General features: G+C 24.1%; 1 protein-coding gene across 1 annotated transcript; it reads right to left on the minus strand.

Annotated features, from left to right (window-relative positions):
- Window positions 1-9,315: 9,315 nt before the first annotated feature.
- LOC127239266 (transcription factor RAX2-like) lies at window positions 9,316-10,910 on the minus strand. The gene is made up of 3 exons (XM_051257343.1): window positions 10,613-10,910; window positions 10,401-10,530; window positions 9,316-10,225 (listed from the first exon to the last, which is right to left on the minus strand). The coding sequence occupies exons 1-3, from the start codon at window positions 10,746-10,748 to the stop codon at window positions 9,316-9,318; spliced, it is 1,176 nt and encodes a 391-aa protein (XP_051113300.1). The 5' UTR covers window positions 10,749-10,910.
- Between the last annotated feature and the right edge of the window lie 11,454 nt (window positions 10,911-22,364).

Consider the following 22,364-nt stretch of genomic DNA (forward strand, 5'->3'; position numbering starts at 1 on the left):
TTCAAGCTCCAATTTTGGAGTTTGCTACAGTGCAAGCACCATTTTGGTGCTTGCACTGTAGCAAAACGTCATTTATTTTATTTTATTTTTTTTAATTTTTAAAATTATAAATTTAATTTTTAAATTTAATTTTTATTTTTTAAAAATTTTTAAAATTTTATTTTAAATTATAAAAATAAAAAGTTATTTAAGATAATAGAAAAAATTGAATATTTGAAGAATAATAGTGAAAAATGGAGTTATGGTTGGAGTAAAATGACTGTAGCAACTGCATATTTGAAATTAAAACTGGATAAATGGAAATGATGGATTGAAGATGGCCTAATTGGATCAAATTAATATGTTATTGGTTTGCGTTAATAAAGTTATTTAAGGTAAAATTGTTCATCATGTTCTGCATTAATTTAAGGTAAAATTGTTCATAATTTACTTATTTTTTGAAAAGTTTATATCATTATAATTTATAATTTAAAAATTGTATGAAATTTTTTCATATTTTAAAAAAGTATTGCACAAAATTTCCTTTTAGAAATTCCTATGCAATATTTTCAAAAACACAAATGAATCTCGCACAATATTTAAAAAAATTTATACAATATTTTCTTAAATACTTGGGGGTGCAGTTTCTAAATCAAATGAGAGAATGATGCAAACTTTTTAAATTACAGGTGAGTTATAAATAATTTAACTTAATTTAAACAATGTGTTACAGTTCATACTTATATATTGTGTTTATGAACATATCTATTGAGTTGAGATTAATGGCAATATGTATTGTATTACTTATTGTAATATGTTGTTTCACTTTATGTTCAAAACTAAATTTAAATGATCAAATTCATTCGCCCATCCAAAACGGTCCGAAAATTCAAACATTTTGCGTTGCAATGACGTTTGTTGTTTTTTGGCAATCCGAAATCATTTAGAGTCTTAAATCGATGTTTATATAGTTTTGAGGTGGTCTTACTAAAATTTTTGTAATTATTTTTATTTTGAGTTTTAAGATCTTCGACTCAATAAATTACACTACAAAAAAATAGTATATTTGTAACGGAATTTCGTTCCTAAAGTTTACGTAGCTAACGTAATTCCATCTCTAATATTATTAGTAACAGAAAAAGTGAATTTAAAAACGAAAAAATCTCGTTACAAAATTGATAATTTCTTGTAGAGTTAATGTTTTATTTCTCCATCATTCAAATATATGTTTATTTTTTTTAGTATTATTATTTCATTATCTTTTGCAAAAAAGTATATTATTTTTTTGTATTTTTTACTATAAAGGCAAAAAGTAATAGTTATGATCGGATTTTATTAAAATTGTACTCTAAATATTTGAGCACACAATTAGATAATGAAAGAAAGCGTATTTTATATTCAATTATTTTTTTTCAATATTCGATTGACAAATATTATCTTTTTCAATTTTTTTTTCAATTTGTATATCAACATCAATATAAAATGATATTATATATTTTAGTTTTTTTATTAAATAATTATATTATAAAATATTTTGTATGAGTATTTTTATAAGAAAGCATACAATTATATATTACCATTTTCGTCCCATCTAATTTGTCCTCTTTAATTTAGGTAAAGAGTTTTAAGTATTGTGTAATTAGTAAGTAATTAAATAATATATTAGTGAAAATAATTATGATTTAATAAAAATAATTATAAATTAATATTAAGAATAATATTAAGATGACTGAATAGTTTGATTAAAATAAAAAATATATAAATTATAAATTTTAAAATGTGATTAAAGTATATAATTATATTTAAAAAAAAAAGAAACAAATTATATGAGATAGAAGAAAATAAAAAAAATGAACAAGTTAAGTAGGATGAAAAGAATATAAAATTATAAAAAATTAAAGAAAATAAGACCTAAATATTACATAATATTTTTACTGCCTATGATTTGTCACCATCTTTTTGGTGCTTATACTTAATATAGATATGATGTCATTGTTTTTACGTGGTCATATTTACTTTTTTCGTTGTTAAATTTAATATTAAAAATATTTTTATATTTGTATATTTTTTATACAAATATTCTTCTATTAGTATTATAAGACACTGATAGAAGTATTTTTGTAATTTTTTTTTTAATTTGTACTAAGTTTTTATATAATAATTAATATTCAAAAATCAACACATAAAAAGTAAATAAGACCCTTAGAGCCGGACGGAAGTAGTACAATATATGAATTAACAGTAAATACTATAATTTCATACAATACAAACAATATTCGATTTTAGCATACCAGATACTGTTATACAACACATCTGTAATTACGAACAAACATCACATTATTTGTGTATAATAAAACAATGTATTGTTTGTATATATATTACATATTACAGGTGCTGAAAATCAGCACGGTGCGGATTCTAAATCAGCATCGTAACCGTTGCCTTAAACTAAACTGATTGCATAGTGCAAACATTTAACTTTGATCAGAAAAATATTACTTCTTTGATCCGTCAAATTTACTCTCATTTTTTTTTTTTTTAAATTTGTCCACTAAACTTACTGCATTACTAATTTTGGTAAAGTGAAAAAATCAAGATTTAACCATTAACCTTTATTCAACATTTATTTATTATAAATATCTCTATTTTTTTTTACATTATCTATTCTATTGTTTTTAATTTTTATAAATTTTTAAATATACCTTCAATTATTTTTTTATTTTTATTATTTTTTAATAAAATATATACTTTTTTTTTTTTAATTTCCATGCTGAACCAAAATATTCTAAATTCACTTAACAGATATAATACTTTGTTATTTTTGCAAAGAAGCTTTTGAACGTGTGTTTTTTTTTTATATATATTTTAGTTTTAAATTTTTATTATGCAATTATTTTGATTCTTTATAAAAGATGTAGTATTATTATTTTTCTCTCAATGAAACATTCAAACCACTACTTAGGCAAAATTTTGACTTTTTTTTTTTGAGTTTTTTAATATTTTGTTTAATATTTCATTTTCAATTTAAAAATATCATATATAACATCTATTTTTTAAATATATATATATATTATTTTTAATAATTATGTCGCATAGAAAGAAAAAATTAAAAAAAAAATACAACAAGAGCAAACTACACGCATTAGAACAAATATCTTTTCAAAACGGCCACCTAAAGGGTTTGTCTTTTTGTGTTTTTTTATTCATATTTTACACTATTCAATCTATCACTTCATTATATATATATATATATATATAATATTTACATAGATTTTTTATTTAAAAGTATCAAAATATAAAATTCCAAAATAATATAATAAATAAACAAACACACACTCACGCACATAAATAATGCTCAAATTGCATTATTATTGGGTGTGTTTGTTTTCTTATTGAAAATTTAATAAATTTTCATTATTAATTCAATTCACACAATTTTAAAAAAGGGATATTAATTTTTTTTTTAACAAAATATCACATAAAAATTTATTTAAATTAAAATTAAAATTATTATATAAATTTCAAATTAAAACCAAAGAAGCCCTTTTAGTGTATTTATATTTTTATATGTTACAGTTTTTTTTTTTTTTCTTTTTATGTATATATTTTTATGTTAAATATGAAAAATTAGCGTTTCTAATACAAAAAATAAGGTTTGGATCATATGGTGACATATTAAAATAAATCAGCATTTGCTAAATAAATCGCAGCCTTTGTTTTGAATCTAATAATTAAATTAAATAGAGTAATTTAGCAAATAGATGATTTAGATTAAATTCAGATTGTAATTCAACATGTTATCTGAGTTAAAAAAGTAATATTTTATCGGTCCCACATAATTTGTCTAATTTTTTTATTTCAATTTGTGTCACATAATTTGTACATTTTAATCACATTTTAAATTTATAATTTATATATGTATATTTTTAATCAAACTATTTAGTCATATTAATTTTAATTTATAATTATTTTTATTATATCATAATTATTTTTACTAAGACACTTTTTAATTACTTACTAATTACATGATATCTAAAACTTCATGCCCAGCTAAAGTGGACAAATTAACCAGAAAAGATGGAGTATTTTGTTTTGAATTGTTAACTTTTTTGAGTAGATAAAGCATAAATATTATATATTGTGTTGATATGTATATACTTTTCCGTCCCAACTCAAATTATTTTTTTTACCATTCTATTCTCGTGTTTTTCACACAATATATATATATATATTATTTTAATAAAAATAATCGTATATTAATACTAAAATATATTTAACTTTTACTTAAATGATAAACATACAATTACATATACAATTACTTTATATATAAAATAAAATGACAAAAATAGCAAAATCTCTTACATATTTTCATTAACTAATAAAATATTATTATTTTTTAATTTATATTGAGTGGGACGAAAAAAATTATATTGTAATTTTTAATAATATTTATAAAAAAATTACTTTAATTAGAAATATCAATGAACAAATTCATTATTGATCAACTACTTATTTTACTCCCTCCGTCCCAATACAATAGTCTTGTTTACCATTTTAGTCCGTCCCAAAACAATAGTCTTATTTTTATAAATAATCATATCATTATAAAACTATCCTTACTTTTTTATTATTATTACATAATTGCCACTATTTTTTACACTAATACACTCACAAAGATAAAAAAGATTTTAACCCGTACTTTTAACCCACTATCAATGTAATATTAATATTTTTAAATCTCGTACCAAAAACAATACAATATATATTATTGGATGGAGAGACTATATCAATACAATAAATATGGAACTTTTAGTTGACTAAATGCGGGCATGTTAGAGTGTTGATTATTAATGTATATATTATATAGATTATAATTTAAGCAAATCAAATACTCCTATAATTTGACAACATATACCATATAGATTATTAATGTATATATTATATGTATGTTAGTTTAATATATTTTGTGTAATGAGATTAATTGTAATATATATACGTACACCGTTTGGATTAAAATCGTATATTATCAATTTCAGGGCCGTCTCGGATTTTTTGGAGATCCTAAGCAAAAATAAATTATAGGTCCTATAAATACATGATTAAAATATATTTTTAAAATAATATCACTGATTAACGTCGATTGAAGAAGATGTTGAACGTGACCGTCACGACAATGTCAATTTGAGAAAAAAAAATATGAAAGACGGTTTGTACGGAATTTCAAAAAACGAGAATGACTGAAGGAAGGTGAAAGAGATAAGACAAAAGGTGAGGCAGGTTTGGTCTGAATTGGTGGGCGCAATGCGACAGGGTATGAGGTAAAGAACTGTGACGATTAAATTTGAAAAGATAGAGTGAGACATGATTAGGAAGAAAGATATAAAAAAAATATATAATTAGAATTTTAAATTTAATTTTAAAATTAAATAGGATAATTATGAAAAAAAAAATATGAACTAATAGTTACAATTTAATTTTAAAATTTCATAATAATAATAGATAATAATTTAAAATATGAGCCATTTATTAATTAGGGACCAGAGCAGTTGTTCGCCCTACTCCTGCTATAAGCCGCCCCGCATTAATTAATATATTGTATTTATATTATATTAGCATATAATTTATAGTTTGATTTATATTTTATATGACGCTAATATATATTGTGTTGTTTGTAGTGTGTTAATTAATAATTATAGTCAATACAATAATAATATTCGACTTATGTTTCTTTAGTCAATTTTTCCCAAAATTTATTATTTCGATTCTGCGTTTTTCGAAAAAAATACAATTTTTTCTTCTCATAAAATATCACATCAAATATTATTTTCATACCAAATCAAAACCAATTTTTTTCCAAACTCATAAAAAAACACACTAACATAAAACATTTGGGTATAGACAAATTAGAGCCCTGTTTCCTCACGTATAGAGTTAGGGTGTATTCATCCGTTATTTATTTGGGTGGTATAATTTTCGATAAATATTATTAAAAATATAGAGTGTATTTTTTTACAAATTTTTTCAAAAAATTTATTATTCATTAAATTTTTTCACCAAAAATATGAAATCAAATGCATATATATTTTTTTATTTTTTATATTATACTAAAAATCAATTTTATATTCAAAAGATCATATCAACGCCTATTTATATCACATTATACAACTATTTCAATTCAAAAATTTACAATTCAAATTTTTAACTCAAAATCTAAACTTCCAAACAAACACACCCATAATATATACTCCCTCCGTCCCATAACTACGTATCCGTTTGATTTTTGCACGAAGTTTTAGAAATATTAGTATTATATTGAGATGTAGTAGAAATAAAGTATAAATGACTAAAATAACCATATTAGTATTGTGTGATATAAATGTAATGACATTTGTGTAATATATTGTAAGTTGTAAGGATATTTTTAATGTTAAGTAGATAGTACAATTACTAAAAAAAAAAAAGAAAATAGATACTTTGTTATGAGACAAATTAAAATAGAAAAATGAATAGTTTGTTATAGGACATATGAAGTATATAGTTATACAATATATTTTATTCGTTCAGCCATAAAATATACAATTATTTTATATATAATTGTATCTAATATTAAAAATATCTTTACATTTGCAAAATTTATTCCGCTAGTATTATTATATTTGTATTATAAAAGAGTAATATATGCATTTTTGTCATTCTCTTTATTGGTACTATATTTTGATAAAATAAGTACTCCAATATTAAAAAATCAACACAAAAAAATAAGTGTATGCTTTTTAGCTAGACATATTATCGGTTAACTTACAAAATATTATCAATCCAACATAAAATATTATTTTATATTTATTCTCACTTTCCTTTTTAGTCCGTCAACTAAATTTATCCCATTACTAATTTGGCAAAGTCAATAAATAAATATTTAATTTTTACCCTCTATTCAACACTTATTTACAACAAATACTACTAACTTTATTACATTCTCACTATTCATTTACTTTACTTTTTAATTAATTTTTTAAAAATACCCTCAACTACCTATCACTTTCTTAATAAAATATTTATTTATTTTTTTTTTAATTCTTGTGTTGAGTCCAAATGAACTAATTTTAATGGACCGGAAATAATATTAACATAGTAATACATTCAAAATTACAAAATGATAGACATCCTATATTTTTGTACTATGATTTATTTTAGAAAAGTTATAATTATATTAATTTGTAAAATTTTTTTACTTTTTTAAAAATATTTTTGTAGTACTAGCTTTGTTTACTTCGGGTGTGTTTGTTTGGGGGATTGGATTTTATTTTCACTATTCATTTCATTTTTTTCCCTAAAAATATCAAATTAAACATATATTTTTTATTTTTTATATTATACTAAAAATCAATTTTACATTCAAAACAACACATCAACACCTATTTATATCACATCATACAATCTCAACTCAAAATCCAAACCCCAAAATAAACACACCCTTCATCTACTTTTATTTATTTAATACTATTTATTTTTCAAAAAATATCACATTAACTATATATATATATTTTCATAAAACATTACGTTAAATTATTAATTTTTTAATTTTTTTCAAACTCTTAAATTTTCAAAAATCTCCAAAAATATCTACCTAGATAATTCCAAAATTTAGGCCATTGAAACCCTAATTACAATTTTTTCTGTGTCAAGGTTGCTTGCTGCATCAAGAAACCGAATTTCATTTTTATTGAAATTAAATAACAATAATAATAATAATAATAATAAATTAGCTTACCTAAGTGTACAGTGAGGAGCAAGAGTCAACTCTCTGAGAAATTGATAATCATTAACCAATCACATCAATGGGACCATCTCTTTACTGTGAGAAAGGGCTGCCGTGATAGGCGTCGGGTTTCTAAAACGACGTCGTATCGGAAAATATATATTTATAATTATATATATATTTATATATTTATATTATATATATTTATACTCCCTCCGTCCCAGATACCGTGTCTGCTACACTGTAGAGACGGTATTTTAAGTGAGGTGTAATTAGTATATAATTAAGAATGCATTAGCAAAAATAATTATTAAATAATATAAATAATTATAAATTAAAATTAAGATAACTAATTAGTTTAATTAAAATTAAAAAAAAATAAAATTAAAAATTTTAAAATGAGATTAAAGTGTGTAATTGTTTTTTAAAAAAAAATGACATGGTATGTGAGACGGACATAAACGACAATATGGACATGGTACGTGGGACGGAGGGAGTATTATATATATATATATATATCTACAATCCACATGCACGTATACAGTAGCTATATGCTTGCTGTCCTCCATAATTTTATATACCATTGATTCTTTCATTTTATTTTTTTATTACATCTTCAAAATAAGACTGAGATTTTGATTTCTTGTGTCGTTGTCTCAATTAGCCACCATGCATGCATATTCATTATTTTATTTATTTATTTTTATTTAATTTCTTCATTAATTATAATAATCTACATATGTACAAACTTTTATTTTTTATTTTTTATTTTTTAATTAATATATGCAAACTTGTGTCTTTCAAATACAGTAGTGGGGTTGAGTCATTCAATTGTAAAAGGACATATTCATCATCATTATATTATATATAAATTTACATATATTTAATTAATGGGAAGCCCTCTTCAAACATTGATCCATTTTAAATTATTTCAATTTAAAATGACCATTGTTTTTTTTTATTATTAATTAAATCAGAAGTTCTAAATAGCAATTTGAAAGTCTTATGTGTGAGAAGGTGTATTGACATGTTCGTTAATTTTTGTGACACAAAATTAGGACAACTCACAGGTCAATGCACATATACTATTTTAGGTTTTTTACTAGTAAAAGTTAATGATTTTTTTTTTTTTTAATAAATGAGATATTTACAATAACCATAGTAAAAAAGTAATATAATGTAAAAAAAAATTAATATAGAGCTAATCTTGATTCCAAATCAAGTTAGGGTTTTCTCAAATGAACCAAATCAACAATATTGGAAGGATATTGATGCAATTAATTTTATTTTTTTTGTATGAATCTTGACATAAAAATAAATAAAGGATTTATGAAATGAGGCACAAATTAATTTAGAGGGAAAGGGCTAGTTTTTTTTTTTACTATGTACTTTCAACAATAAAATAAATTAACACAATTTTTTACCCCTTGAATTTGCAACACAATCACAATCACACGACCTACTAACCAACCAACCAAATCCCAAATAGAGAAATTTCAAATCTTTTTTTTTTTTTTTCCATTGATGATCTTCGAATGAATCCCATTTCACTTCCAAAAAGTTTGATCCCCAAATTTCTAGTAGTAATAGATCCCTCTCTGATGATCATAGTGATCTTCTGTTGCAGTCTTGTGTTCATCACTTAGCAAGAATGTATTGACATCCCCCCCACCCCCACCCCCACCCCCACCAGATGTGATCAGCTGCTTAACTTCTTCAAGATCATACTGCAGCTGCAGCTGCATCTGGCTGCTACTGTTGTTGTCGTTTTCGACGACAGAACCAGAACCTAATCCATTTGGCTTGTGATCTTGATCAAGATCGAGATCAAGAAACGAGCTGATTGGATCCTCCAAATGAGCATGATTATGGTTGATTAAATTCTTGCCATGGCTGCCCTGGATGAGCACAAACTTGTTGCTCTGATGGTGCTGTTCTTCCGAGAATAAGCCAGTCTGAGGATTCACACACCCTCCCATGTCTTCCTGCTTAATAACTTGATGCTGATGTTGATGGTGATCTTTATTGCCGTAGCTGATCTGTCCACAGCTCCCATCTGACGAAGAACAGCTTGCCTGCTGATGATCATTACCCCCAAACATGAGCATATTGTCTTTGAAATAGGGTAATTCCATAAAACCCCCTTCCTGGCAGAACTGATTGCTGCTCATAAATGGAATCGGGATTGTGCTGCTGGGGAAGACCAAATTTTGGGGAGACGATGAAATTGGAATTAAGGGTTTGGGATTCGAAGATGAAGTTGCGTAAATTGTGTTGTACAAATGGTGCAGAGTCGATAAATGGTTTGGGGTTTGAAGGTTTCCTGAAAATGGGAGTGAGAATTTTGCAGGCGGAATTATCAGAGACGACGACGATGACGAGGAAGACGACGATGGCCCAATTAGCTTCTTCTTCAGCTTCGTGTTCCAGTAGTTCTTTATATCGTTGTCTGTCCTGCCTGGCAACTGTGCTGCAATAATTGACCATCTGCATTTTTTGCCAAAAGCTTTTTATCAAAAAAAATAAATAAATTCAAAAACTTCCATTGGAAGAAAGCTTCATCTTCTTCGTTGCTGTTTTTTGCCCTAATCACAGAAATTTAACATTTTATGCAAGAATCAATTTTCATTTTTCGTTTGAAGAAGATGAATTAAATTAAAACCTGCTTCCGATGGTTGCGTAGAGGGCACAAATAACTCTGTCTTCTTCCTCAGAGAACTCTCCATGTTTGATGTTTGGCCTCAGGTAATTGAGCCATCTCAATCTGCAGCTCTTTCCACATCTTTTCAGACCTAATTATATATATATACAGGATTCAATTTCAAAAGGTCTTCTTCTTGTAAGGAATTTAGAAATTAGGGTTTTGGTAAGAACCTGCTTTCTGAGGAAGAGCAATCCAGTTTCCACCAGTACCAAACTTGTCGATGAATTCTTTGAGCTTTGCATCTTCTTCAGGCGACCATGGCCCTTTCTTCACGTTCGCCTTGTCACAGCAAGGAGCCCTCCCCATGTTTCTTTTTCTCTCTCTTGCTTTCTTTCTTTGTTTCTCTCTCTATATTAGATATATATATATATCATCATGAGGGAGAAACTTGTCTCACTTTATCCTTCTTCTTGTTGTTCCTTGAGATTGAGGTGACCAATTGGGGATTCTTCTCACTTTAATTATTACTGTTAGTCATCCCAAACAGTAGTACTCAAAGTCATTACTTATTTAGCATAATATATATATATATATATATAATTTAAGATATGTATGTGTGTGTATTTCGTCGAAGGAAGCTACACAGGTCAAATGGGGACAACCATGTAATGTGTGTATATAATATACGTATATGTAGTTTTTCTTTTTTTAAAAAAAATATTTATTTATTAATTTTTTATTGTTTAAACTCAGTTTTTTTTTTTTTTTTTTTAAATTTGAATTTTTAAATATTAAAAATTTAAATTTAAATATATTTTTTTTATATGATATGAATGAAAGTTGATTTTATATTTTGAATATAAAATAAATTTTTATTATAAAATAAAAAAAATAATCATTTGATTTGATATATTTTTTTAAAAAAATAATAAACAATAAAAAAATTTTTAAAGAAAAATGACAAAAGAACACAAATATATTTTTATTATTTTTCTCTCTAAAATAATTATATAATTTCTATTTAAATATTGAAATTAAATCAAATCAACTTCCCAATCCAAATCTAAAGAAGAGTTTTTTAGTAATTACCATTCCCTTTCTACGCCAAATTTATTCTCATTTTTCTTTTTAGTACGTCCATTAAATTTATCTCATTATTATTTTTGGCAAAGTCAACAAATTAACATTTAATTATTATTTTCTATTCAACATTTATTTACAACAAATACCACCAACTTTATTACATTTTCTCTCTTCATTTATTTTATTTTTTAACTAAATTTTCAAAAATACCCTCAACTATCAATCATTTTTTCAATAAAATATTTATTTTTCTTAATTTTTGTGCCGAGTCCAAATAATCTAATTTTAATGGAAGAAGGGAGTATTTGGACCATGTAATAGAAAATATATATATATATATGTTTTTTACAAACTATCATTATAATAAATATTATTTAAATTTAAAAATAAAATCAGATCTTCCCAATCCAAATCTAATAAAACAAATATTATTTGAAGTTTGTATTCAATTTTAACTATTTAAATTTCATAATTTTCTTTTTAAAAATAAAATAGAAATTATATAATGTTTACTCTATAAAATATTACATAAAATATAATTTAAATAAAAATTTTAAAATCTCAAATCCAATCTAAACTTTAAACCATGATTTCACGAGTTGATCCACGCATCACCGGACCATTCCCTCTGGAATGAGTTTTACCTTATTCTTGTTCTATACTCTTTTCAATACTTTCTTATTATACTTTTAAAATAAGGTAAAATTGCTCATAACTCTCGTGGTGTTGAAACTCAGCGTAAATTTCCCCTCTAATTTAAAAATTGTATGACGTCCCCTTATACTTTAAAAAATATTGTATGAAACCACTTTGTGGTTTCGAAACTCAGCATAAATCCCCATTTTACTTTAAAAAATTGCATGACGCTCACTTAAACTTTCAAAAATATTGCATAAAACCCCCATGCCATGCAAAACATATAGATAGGAAATCATTTTCTTATCACATGAGAAAAGTTTCATGGTAGTGGGGTTTCATGTAGCATTTTTTAAAGTATAAGAGGGTATCATGCAATTTTTAAAGTACAGGGAAATTATACGCTGAATTTCGAAATCACATGAGAGTTATAAGCAATTTTACCTTAAAATAATCTGGTCTCATTATATATATAGGTGGAGAATGAAATGTCTCTGACATATATATATATATTACATATTTTTTGCTTGCAAGAACATTTGTCAATTTGTACAGGGAAATTATACGCTGAATTTCGAAATCACATGAGAGTTATAAGCAATTTTACCTTAAAATAATCTGGTCTCATTATATATATAGGTGGAGAATGAAATGTCTCTGACATATATATATATATATTACATATTTTTTGCTTGCAAGAACATTTGTCAATTTGTACGCAACAGAAATAGAGTCGAATGATATGTTAATAGATACTCCCTCCCCTTTCAATTTAATTTGTCAATTCTAGGTTAGCCATAAAGTTTTTTTAGGTATTATATAATTAGTAATTAATTAAGAAATATATTAGTAAAAATAATTATAATTTAATAAAAATAATTAAAATTAAAATTAAGATGACTAAATATTCCATCTGTTCCATAACTAGGTATTCGTTTGTTTTTTGTACGTAATTTTAGAAATATTAGTATTATATTAGGACGTAGTAGGAATAAAACAGAAATTACTAAAATAACCTTATTAGTATGGTGTGATATAAATGTAATGATATTTGTATAATATATTGTAAGTTGCAAGGGTATTTGTAATGTTAAGTAGATAGTACAATTATTAAAAAAAGGAAATGAATACTTTGTTATGAGACGAACTAAAATGAAAAAATAGATACTTTGTTATGGGACGAAGTGAGTAGTTTAATTAAAATAAAAAAATAAAAATTATGAATATTAAAATGTGATTAAAATATATAATTATATTTCAAGAATAATAAAAAAATAAATAAATTATATAGAACAGACAAAAATAAAAATAATATACAAATTAAGTTGGACGAAAGTTGTATTTTTCAAGCGATACATTGGGCTGTGCACTTCCTACATAGATATGTTCTTGCAATGAATGATAATTACATTGAATAAATCAAAATATCAATGTATGATTGTTGTAAAGAAACTTAGGGTGTGTACGTATGTAGGATTTTGACAAAATTCGACTATTCATCCAAAATTTTTTTTTCTAAAAATATCAAATCAAACATCTATTTTTAATTTTTTATATTATACTAAAAATCAATTTTACATTCAAAACATCACATCAATACCTATTTATATCACATCATACAACTATTCAAATTCAAAATTTTTACTGTTTAAATCCCAACTCAAAATCCAAACCCCCAAACAAACACACCCTAAGAGGTGTATAATCATAACTAACAATATTTTGAGTATTTTCACATATAATTTAAAATTAGAAATTTCAATATATGTCAATTTATGGATCATGTATATATTACATGCTTGCAAATGTCAAACAATATATTTTTTTTATTGAAATTTAAAATACTTTTACACAATGTAAAAAATTCTGAATTTGTATTTAATTTCATCAAATATTGTTCTGAATAATATAGTATAAAATAATCCTTCACGCATACATAAATGCTGAAATCAATTAAACAAGATGTTGATTTATTTTAATAAATAATAATTTAAATATTTTAATATAATAATGAATGTTAATACATGTTACCGAAATGTTAATCTGAAGCAAAAAAGATGTAAAAGTTTATCTATTTTAATTTTGTGATGAACACTAATACATAATCAAATGTTTAAAGTATGTCACTATGTATGTTTCACTTTGTCTATATAGTTAAAGACGTATCTTTGAATTACAACATGTTCCATATTTCATTGTTACGATGTATTATTTGGATCTTTTCTAATTTATTGCATTCTTTTGGATGAACTTGAATTCGTACTTATTTCATATTGTTGTTTTCTTTGTACTTTGATTTATTGTAAAATATATCATATACTTTCTCCATTTCATTGAAAGGTTGTCATTTTCTATTTTCGTCCATCCCAAAACAAGGTTACCATTTCCTAATTTAATAATTGTACTACCTACCTAGCATAATAAATATTCTTCCAATTTACACTATATTACACAAATGTCATTACTTTTATATTATATAATACTAATAGGGGTATTTTCGTCTTTTTCAGTACAACTCATTATACTACTAATATTAAAAAATCTACGTGTAAAAAGTAAATGACAACCTTACACCGAGACAGAGGGAGTATTATATTTTATACATGTCTTTTTTGATTTTATTTTATTTTTGCCTTCTTTATACCGAGCGAGTTGTTCAAATTTATTTTAATTAACAGTAACTTGGATGTTTTAATACAAAAATGATTAGTACTACATATTATTCAATTCTAAAGAGATGCAAACGAGATTATAATATTTTGACTAATCTTTATATCTTGAAAAACTATGAAAATTATAAGGTTCACACAAATTCATAAATTGAATCCAATATATTCTCCATATATTTACATACGTAGTTGGACAATTTCGACTTCAACATCCAATATTGGTGAGCGATTGATTGAAGTTGAAATAACAAAAAATAGATTTTACTCGCATTCATCGATTTCGTCCATAGATTTTACTATTAGATAATTTTGCTCTATTTTTCCTATGCCGAAATTGAAGCTCGGAGTGGAAGGAGGTAGTTATATAAATCAGTAGTAATTAAATTGTTTTTATACCTCTAAATTAATAAAAACCCTAAATTAATTTTTATAATCCTTAAGTTATTAAAACTTTTGTATGATTTTATTAAATTAATTTTTATAATCCTTAAGTTATTAAAACTTTTGTATGATTTTATTGATTTTTATTATTACGTGGTATAAATATATATATATATATATTTTTATGTTCTCTTGATAATATATAGTTTTGTCATTTTTAGTTGTCCAAATATAAAATATCTATTTTAATTTTTAGTTTGTATGACCTCGCTGCATATTACAAATAGTATATTATATTTATACTTATTTACATCAATATTTTCATATTAATTTAATAATTATCATAAAAATAAAATATTTATTAAACTCGGTATAAAAAATACTAAATACTTACATTTTAAGTTGACGGAGGAGTATTATATTTTTGAATAATATTTTAGAAAATAACTTAATATTAAGTGAACACATTTTTAGTATTGCATATGACATTTTAAAATGAAAATACAAATCTTATGATAAAAATAGGATTAAATCAAAATTCACACATACACAAAAAAAAAAAAAAAAAAAAAAAAAAAAAAAAAACCATCAATTTTGAATATTATAATTAAAGCAGACCCTATATATTTTATTGGTGTCTATAATATTCTCAACACTCAACATTCAATTATTTCCAAAAGTTTAAACATAAATTATAAGTAGACTTTCTAGAAAAAGTGGATATATATATTATTTTATTTAACTTTTTAACAATTTTCCGTACGCACTAAAATATATAATCACGAATAGCATGCTTTTGTAGAAGGGTTTTACTTACGATTTGGGAAGAAATATATTATCTTCGTCTTTTATATGTATATTTATTTATTTTTTTCATGAAATTTTAAAAATATTAGTATTAATATTATAATATAGTAAAAATAAATATGAAAAGATTAAACTAACCTTATTAGTATTATATAATATATATAGGTAATGACATTTATATAATATATTATAAATTAGAAGGGTATTTGTAATGTTAGATAGATAATATAGTTATTAAAAAAAATGAATAATTTGTTACGTGGCGTATAAAAATGGAAAAATAGATAAATTGTTAAGGGATGAAAAATATATACTCTCCCCGTCCCATTGAAATGTTACCATTTTTCATTTTTTGCTGTCCTATAACAAGGTTACCATTTCCTAAGTTAGTAATTGTACTATCTACTTAACATAATAAACACCCTTTTAACTTACAATATATTACACAAATGTCATTACTTTTATATTAAATCATACTAATAGGGGTATTTTTGTCTTTTTTTTACTATAATCCAATATAATACTAATATTTAAAAATCTACGTGTAAAAAACAAACGTCACTCTTCTAATGAGACGGAAGGAGTATATTTTTAAGTGTTCAACTTAAAAATAATACTAGTATATTTTTTTACTATTTGATAATAATAATATATATATAACCGATATACACAAGTAATCTATGGTTATATTTCTTCAGATGAGTTTGAGAAAAAATTAATTTGAATTTGATATTAAAATAATGTATGATGAGATGTTTTGTGAGAAAATTTTTTTTATTTTTTATCAGAAAATATAGAGTTCAAATAGTAAAAATCTGAAGTTTGAAGTAAAAGAAAAAAACAAATACTCCCCCGTCCAAAAAAAGATATCTTATTGGGAATGAAGATAAGAATTAAAGAATAATACTGTTTAATTGAAAGTGGATATAAAGTAGAAGGTAAAAGACTAAAATACTCTTATTTTTTTGAATGATTTTAAAAAATAGATTAGAGTAATAATTATGGGTAGTTTGAAAAAATATAAATAATTTTGTTATAAAGTACGGACCACATTACTAAATAAAAAAACAAAACAATTATTTTAAAACGAACTAAAAATAAAAAATAAAACAAATCTATTGGGAAGGAGAAAGTATCTAGTAGTAGTATATTTTATGTTTTTTGTTTGTTTGTTTATTTTATTTTATTTAAATATAGGAGTAGTATTTAATTTAATTTAAATTTGGTTGGTGTCAAACATAATGATTATATCTAGAAAGAAACAAATACCTGATCAGAAATAAATAATTAGATACTACTCCCACTACTGTGAATGTATGTATGTGTTTTAATTAAAGCTGTAAAAGGAAAATAATATTCACTTCATTCCATATAATTTGTTTCAATTTTTTATTTTTGTCCGTCTCAAATAATTTGACATTTTTATTTTTGAAAATATAATTATACACCTTAATCTCATTTTAAATTTTAAATTGTATAATTATTTTAATCTTAATTAAACTATTTAGTTATCTTAATCTTAATCCATAATTATTTTTATTATTACGATAATTATTTTTACTAATACATTTCTTAATTACTTACTAATCACACCTTACCTAAATTTCCGTATCTACAGTAATAGACCCATAATACATAAACGGAGAACAGTAAAATCAGATAGGCTATTGAATAGTGTTATTATTAAAATGAAGTATTTGTCTGGTTTTGAATGTATAGTTTATATGATTTGCTAAAACTGATTGATTTGAAGGATGATGATCATGTTTTATTATTATTATTATTATTATTATTATGATTATTTATTTATTTATTTATTTATTATTATTATTATGACCCATCAGATGCCTTTTCAATTTGACTTATCGATGCTTAATTTTGAATTGTCACACACCTAAACCTCAGAACCTACTGTTTGTTATAATTAAATTGGTTTGCACTTATAGTATTTTAGTTTTATTTAAATTTAATAAATAATCTAACAGTTATTGTACATTGTGAAATTCAATACTTTCTTGGGTAACATAGACTACAATAATGATGAGTTATTATTATTATTATTATTATTATTATTATTATTATTATTATTATTATTATGTAGCTTTAACTTATAATGATTTAGGTATTGGGAAAATAAATTATAGTATTAGATTGGGTGTGTCTCTTTGTGTTGTACACGAGGATATTTGCAATTTTTATTTTCATTAATATAAAATAGATACGCATATTTTATTAAATACTCCCTCCGTTCAGGCTAAAAGTATACATTTACTTTTGGCGCGGAGATTAAAGAATAATAGTATTTTAATTATAGTGTGTAGGTAAAAATAGTGAAATGACATTTTTGCCCTTATTTTTTTTGGTATAAAAGTAATGATGTGATGTAAAGTAGGGGTATTTGTGGAAAAAAATGGGGTATTTAATGAAATAGTTACTTTGTAATTGGACGTCCCAAAATAGAAATATGTATACTTTCTAGCTGGACGGAGAGAGTAATACCCCATCCGTCCGATAACAAAGTATTCATTTTTCCGTTTTAGTTCGTCTCATAACAAAGTATCAATTTCTTTTTTTTTAGTAACTGTATAATCTACCTAATATTATAAATACCTTTACAACTTACAATATATTACACGAATATCATTACTTTTATATTACACATACTAATAAAGTTATTTTAGTCATTTATACTTTATTCCTACTACATCCAAATATAATACTAATATTTCTAAAATTACGCGCAAAAAGCAAATGAATATTTAGTTATGGGATGGAGAGAGTAATACTTCTTTCGTCCACCTCTAATGTTACATTTATCTTTTGCGTCATTGTACTTAACATTAAAAAAATTCTTATATTTGTATAATTTTTTTTTTGTACAAATGTCATTTTAATAATATTATAAGACACTAATTAAACTATTTTTGCAATTTTTTCTAAACTTGTACTACGTTTTGATATAATAATTAATATTCACAGATCAACACGTAAAAAATAAATGAGAGTCTTAGAGTCGGACAAAGATAGTATATTTTATTATAATAATAAAAAAATTACAAATTTCTTTTGCTATAAGCTCGCTAACAATAGTAGGAACTCATCGTCCCAAAATTTTGTTTGGGGGTTTGAATTTTGAGTTGGGATTTGAATAGTAAAAATTTTGAATTTGAATAGTTTTATGATGTGATATAAATAGGTGTTGATGTGATATTTTGAATGCAAAATTGATTTTTAGTATAATATAAAAAATAAAAAAAATAGGTGTTTGATTTGATGTTTTTTGGAAAAAAAAAATTGGATGAATAATGTAAATCCAATCCTATCCCCCAAACAAACACACCCTTATTGCATCCAAAATTTATAGCATTGTACAATGAACATTATCTTTTGATCATTTAATTCAAGAATATTACAAGTAATTAGTTTTCAAGAATATAAAAATCTTATTAGTTTTCAAGAATATTTTCTACACTTAATCCATAGTTTAGATCATTTAATTCATAAGATATATTACACTTTTCTAAGATGTGATGCAATACTTTTTGTTGTAATTAAAATTGAACTTCCATTGATAAAAGGGTTTGTTTAGTGTTTTGATTTTAATTTTAATTTTAATTTTTTTTTTATATGTGAGATATAGAAAATAATGTTGATAATATAAAAAAATTATAAGTTTGCTTATTTAGTATATATATATTTTTTTATGTAAAATATAAAAAATCATATCGATAATATAAAAAATAATAATTTTTGTTAAATAATATACGGATGGTAGTATGACTATTTGGTTGTGTTGCCCAACTTGTTTTTTACTATGAGAGACAATATTTATGTAATATGGGTGTATTACTGCAGACACGACAATTTAAGTAAAGTATAATTAGTAAGTAATTAAGAAGTGTATTAGTAAAAATAATTATTATTTAGTAAAAATAATTATAGATTAAGATTAAGATAAGTAAAAAGTTTAATTAAAATTAAGAAAATTATAAAATTTAAAATTTAAAATGCGATTAAAGTGAATAATTGTATTTCCAAAAATAGAAAGGACAAGTTATGTGAGACGGACGAAAATAGAAAATAGGGACAAATTATGTGGGACGGAGGGAGTATATATTTATTACTCTCTCCGTTCTAAAACAATAATTCCATTTTGTTATTTTTATCAATTCCAAAATAATAGTCATTTCAATTTTTTGGTAACTATCTCTCATTTTTTTATAAAATTATCTCAATTTGTTCACAATAATTATATAAAATAGAGACATTTTGGTCTTTTAGAAACACTTTTACGTCCACTGTCATTATAATAATTATAATACTATTATTCCTTAATTCGTATTTATCTCAAATATCCGTATTATTTTGGGACGAAGGGAGTATATTTTATAATTTTTACACATGCATAAAAATATATTCCTTCAAACTATTTTATAAAATAAACACATCCTTGTGATTTTTATTTTTTTATTTTTCTTTTTCCCTAGGACATGAGAATTCATAAATGCTGTATATTATTCATAGTGTCAAACAAGATCAAGAGAGTATGGATAACTTTGAACTCATAATCTCGCAGTTATAAGTTTACTCTCATACTAATTTAGTCATCATTTGCAAGGCGTGCATTGTAGAGTTGTTTTTTTTATTTTTTATTTTTTTTTTTATGTAAGAATCCTTAATTATTACTTTTCGAATATGTTCTAGATAAGTTTAAGCCGAACCTAATAGTCTCTAAATTAGTTCAGTAAGATAAGTCATACTAAGCAAACCCGTGTGACGGACAATGTCTAGACTTGATTATATCAACCAAACCAAGAATTGGTCAAAGACGTCTTCTATCTTATCAAATGGTGTTGTTCACATAATGTATTTGGGGCATTTTATACTATTTTAACCATGAATTTTGATCAACAAATAATTGGTGCCAGCTGGTGTACATATTGCTTTCCAACTTCATCACAAATTTAGATTAGCAAAATTTATATAATTATTGTTTTAATTCATTCTTCCAAAACTGCAATCATAGAAATTAAAAAAAAAAAAAAAAGAAAAAAAAAAAAAAAAAAAGCTCAAGCAGATATCCATGTGTGATGACTACGATGCATGAACCGAGATGGTCGAACAATATATATATATATATTAATCAACATTTTAGTTATAATGTCGATGGAGTCAAATCAGTACAATGATAATTTAAAAAAGTTAGCATATATATATATATATAAAATAAACAAAATTGTAAGTGACGATTAATATAATATATAACATATATTTGATAATAAATGATATAATTATATGCAACACAATGTAGCATTGTGTTCAACTAATAAATATATTGATACAACATAATATAATATATAATTTGTAGAAAGCATGCTTCTATATAATACTTATTACGTCCGCCTCTGAGGGTCTTATTTACTTTTTGCGTCATTGTACCGAACATTAAAAATATCCTTGTATTTGTATAAATTTTTTGTACAAATATCCTTCTATTATTATCATAAGATATTAATGAAAGTATTTTTGCAATTTTTTTTTAAATTTGTACTACGTTTTGATATAATAATTAATATTCAAAGATCAACACGCAAAAAGTAAATGAGACCTCTATAACCGAACATAGGTAGTAAAATATTATGTTGTGCTATATAAAAATTGTATTGTCCGTCTTTTATATATGTATTAACTGTGTCAAATCAGTATATCATTATCAAAGAAAACTAAATACAAAACACTAGGGACCATTTTTTAAATGAGTCTAATTTTTCGATTGTTTCATATAAATCTTGCAAATTTAATCTAATTTCGAGCATGGAACATAAAATGATGACACAAGGCGAAACCTCAAAAAGAAAATTGGTAAGATTGCGACATTCTCCCGCACTTGTAAGAAGACTCAACCTCAAGTCTACGTCCTTTTTGGATCTTGCAATATTCCTCTCATCGTTGCTATTGATTCATTCCTATCTGCTAAAACTAATGTGAACATGTCGATTGCACTCCTCACCGTTAGATTAAATCCCTACACGAGATCGAGTTGTTGCTCACTTGTTAGTTTTAGGAGGTGTTAGACCAAACATTATTTTCTTGTCATTATTCTAATAAGTATAGCGTTCTTGAATCCATCATGGCTAGTATTTCTAAACTCGTCGAACCACCAAACTCTCTCTTTCTCATCAATATAGATGATCTCTATATTCTTTTCAAGATAACTTGCTCTTCATATCCTAGAGACTTATCATCTCATCCACATCATACTGCATTTGTAGTCAATAGAGTTCGATGAAAGTCTCAATAGTCATGTCTCCCTAAGAATTTTTGTTTTAAAAAATTCTTTATTTATCTATTTATTTATTTCTAAGATTGCACATTTTTCTAACCATCATGGAATCATGTTGCATAA

This window comes from Andrographis paniculata, unplaced genomic scaffold (genome assembly GCF_009805555.1).
Source record: "Andrographis paniculata isolate CXL003 unplaced genomic scaffold, ASM980555v1 Contig77END, whole genome shotgun sequence".
NCBI lineage: Eukaryota > Viridiplantae > Streptophyta > Magnoliopsida > Lamiales > Acanthaceae > Andrographis > Andrographis paniculata.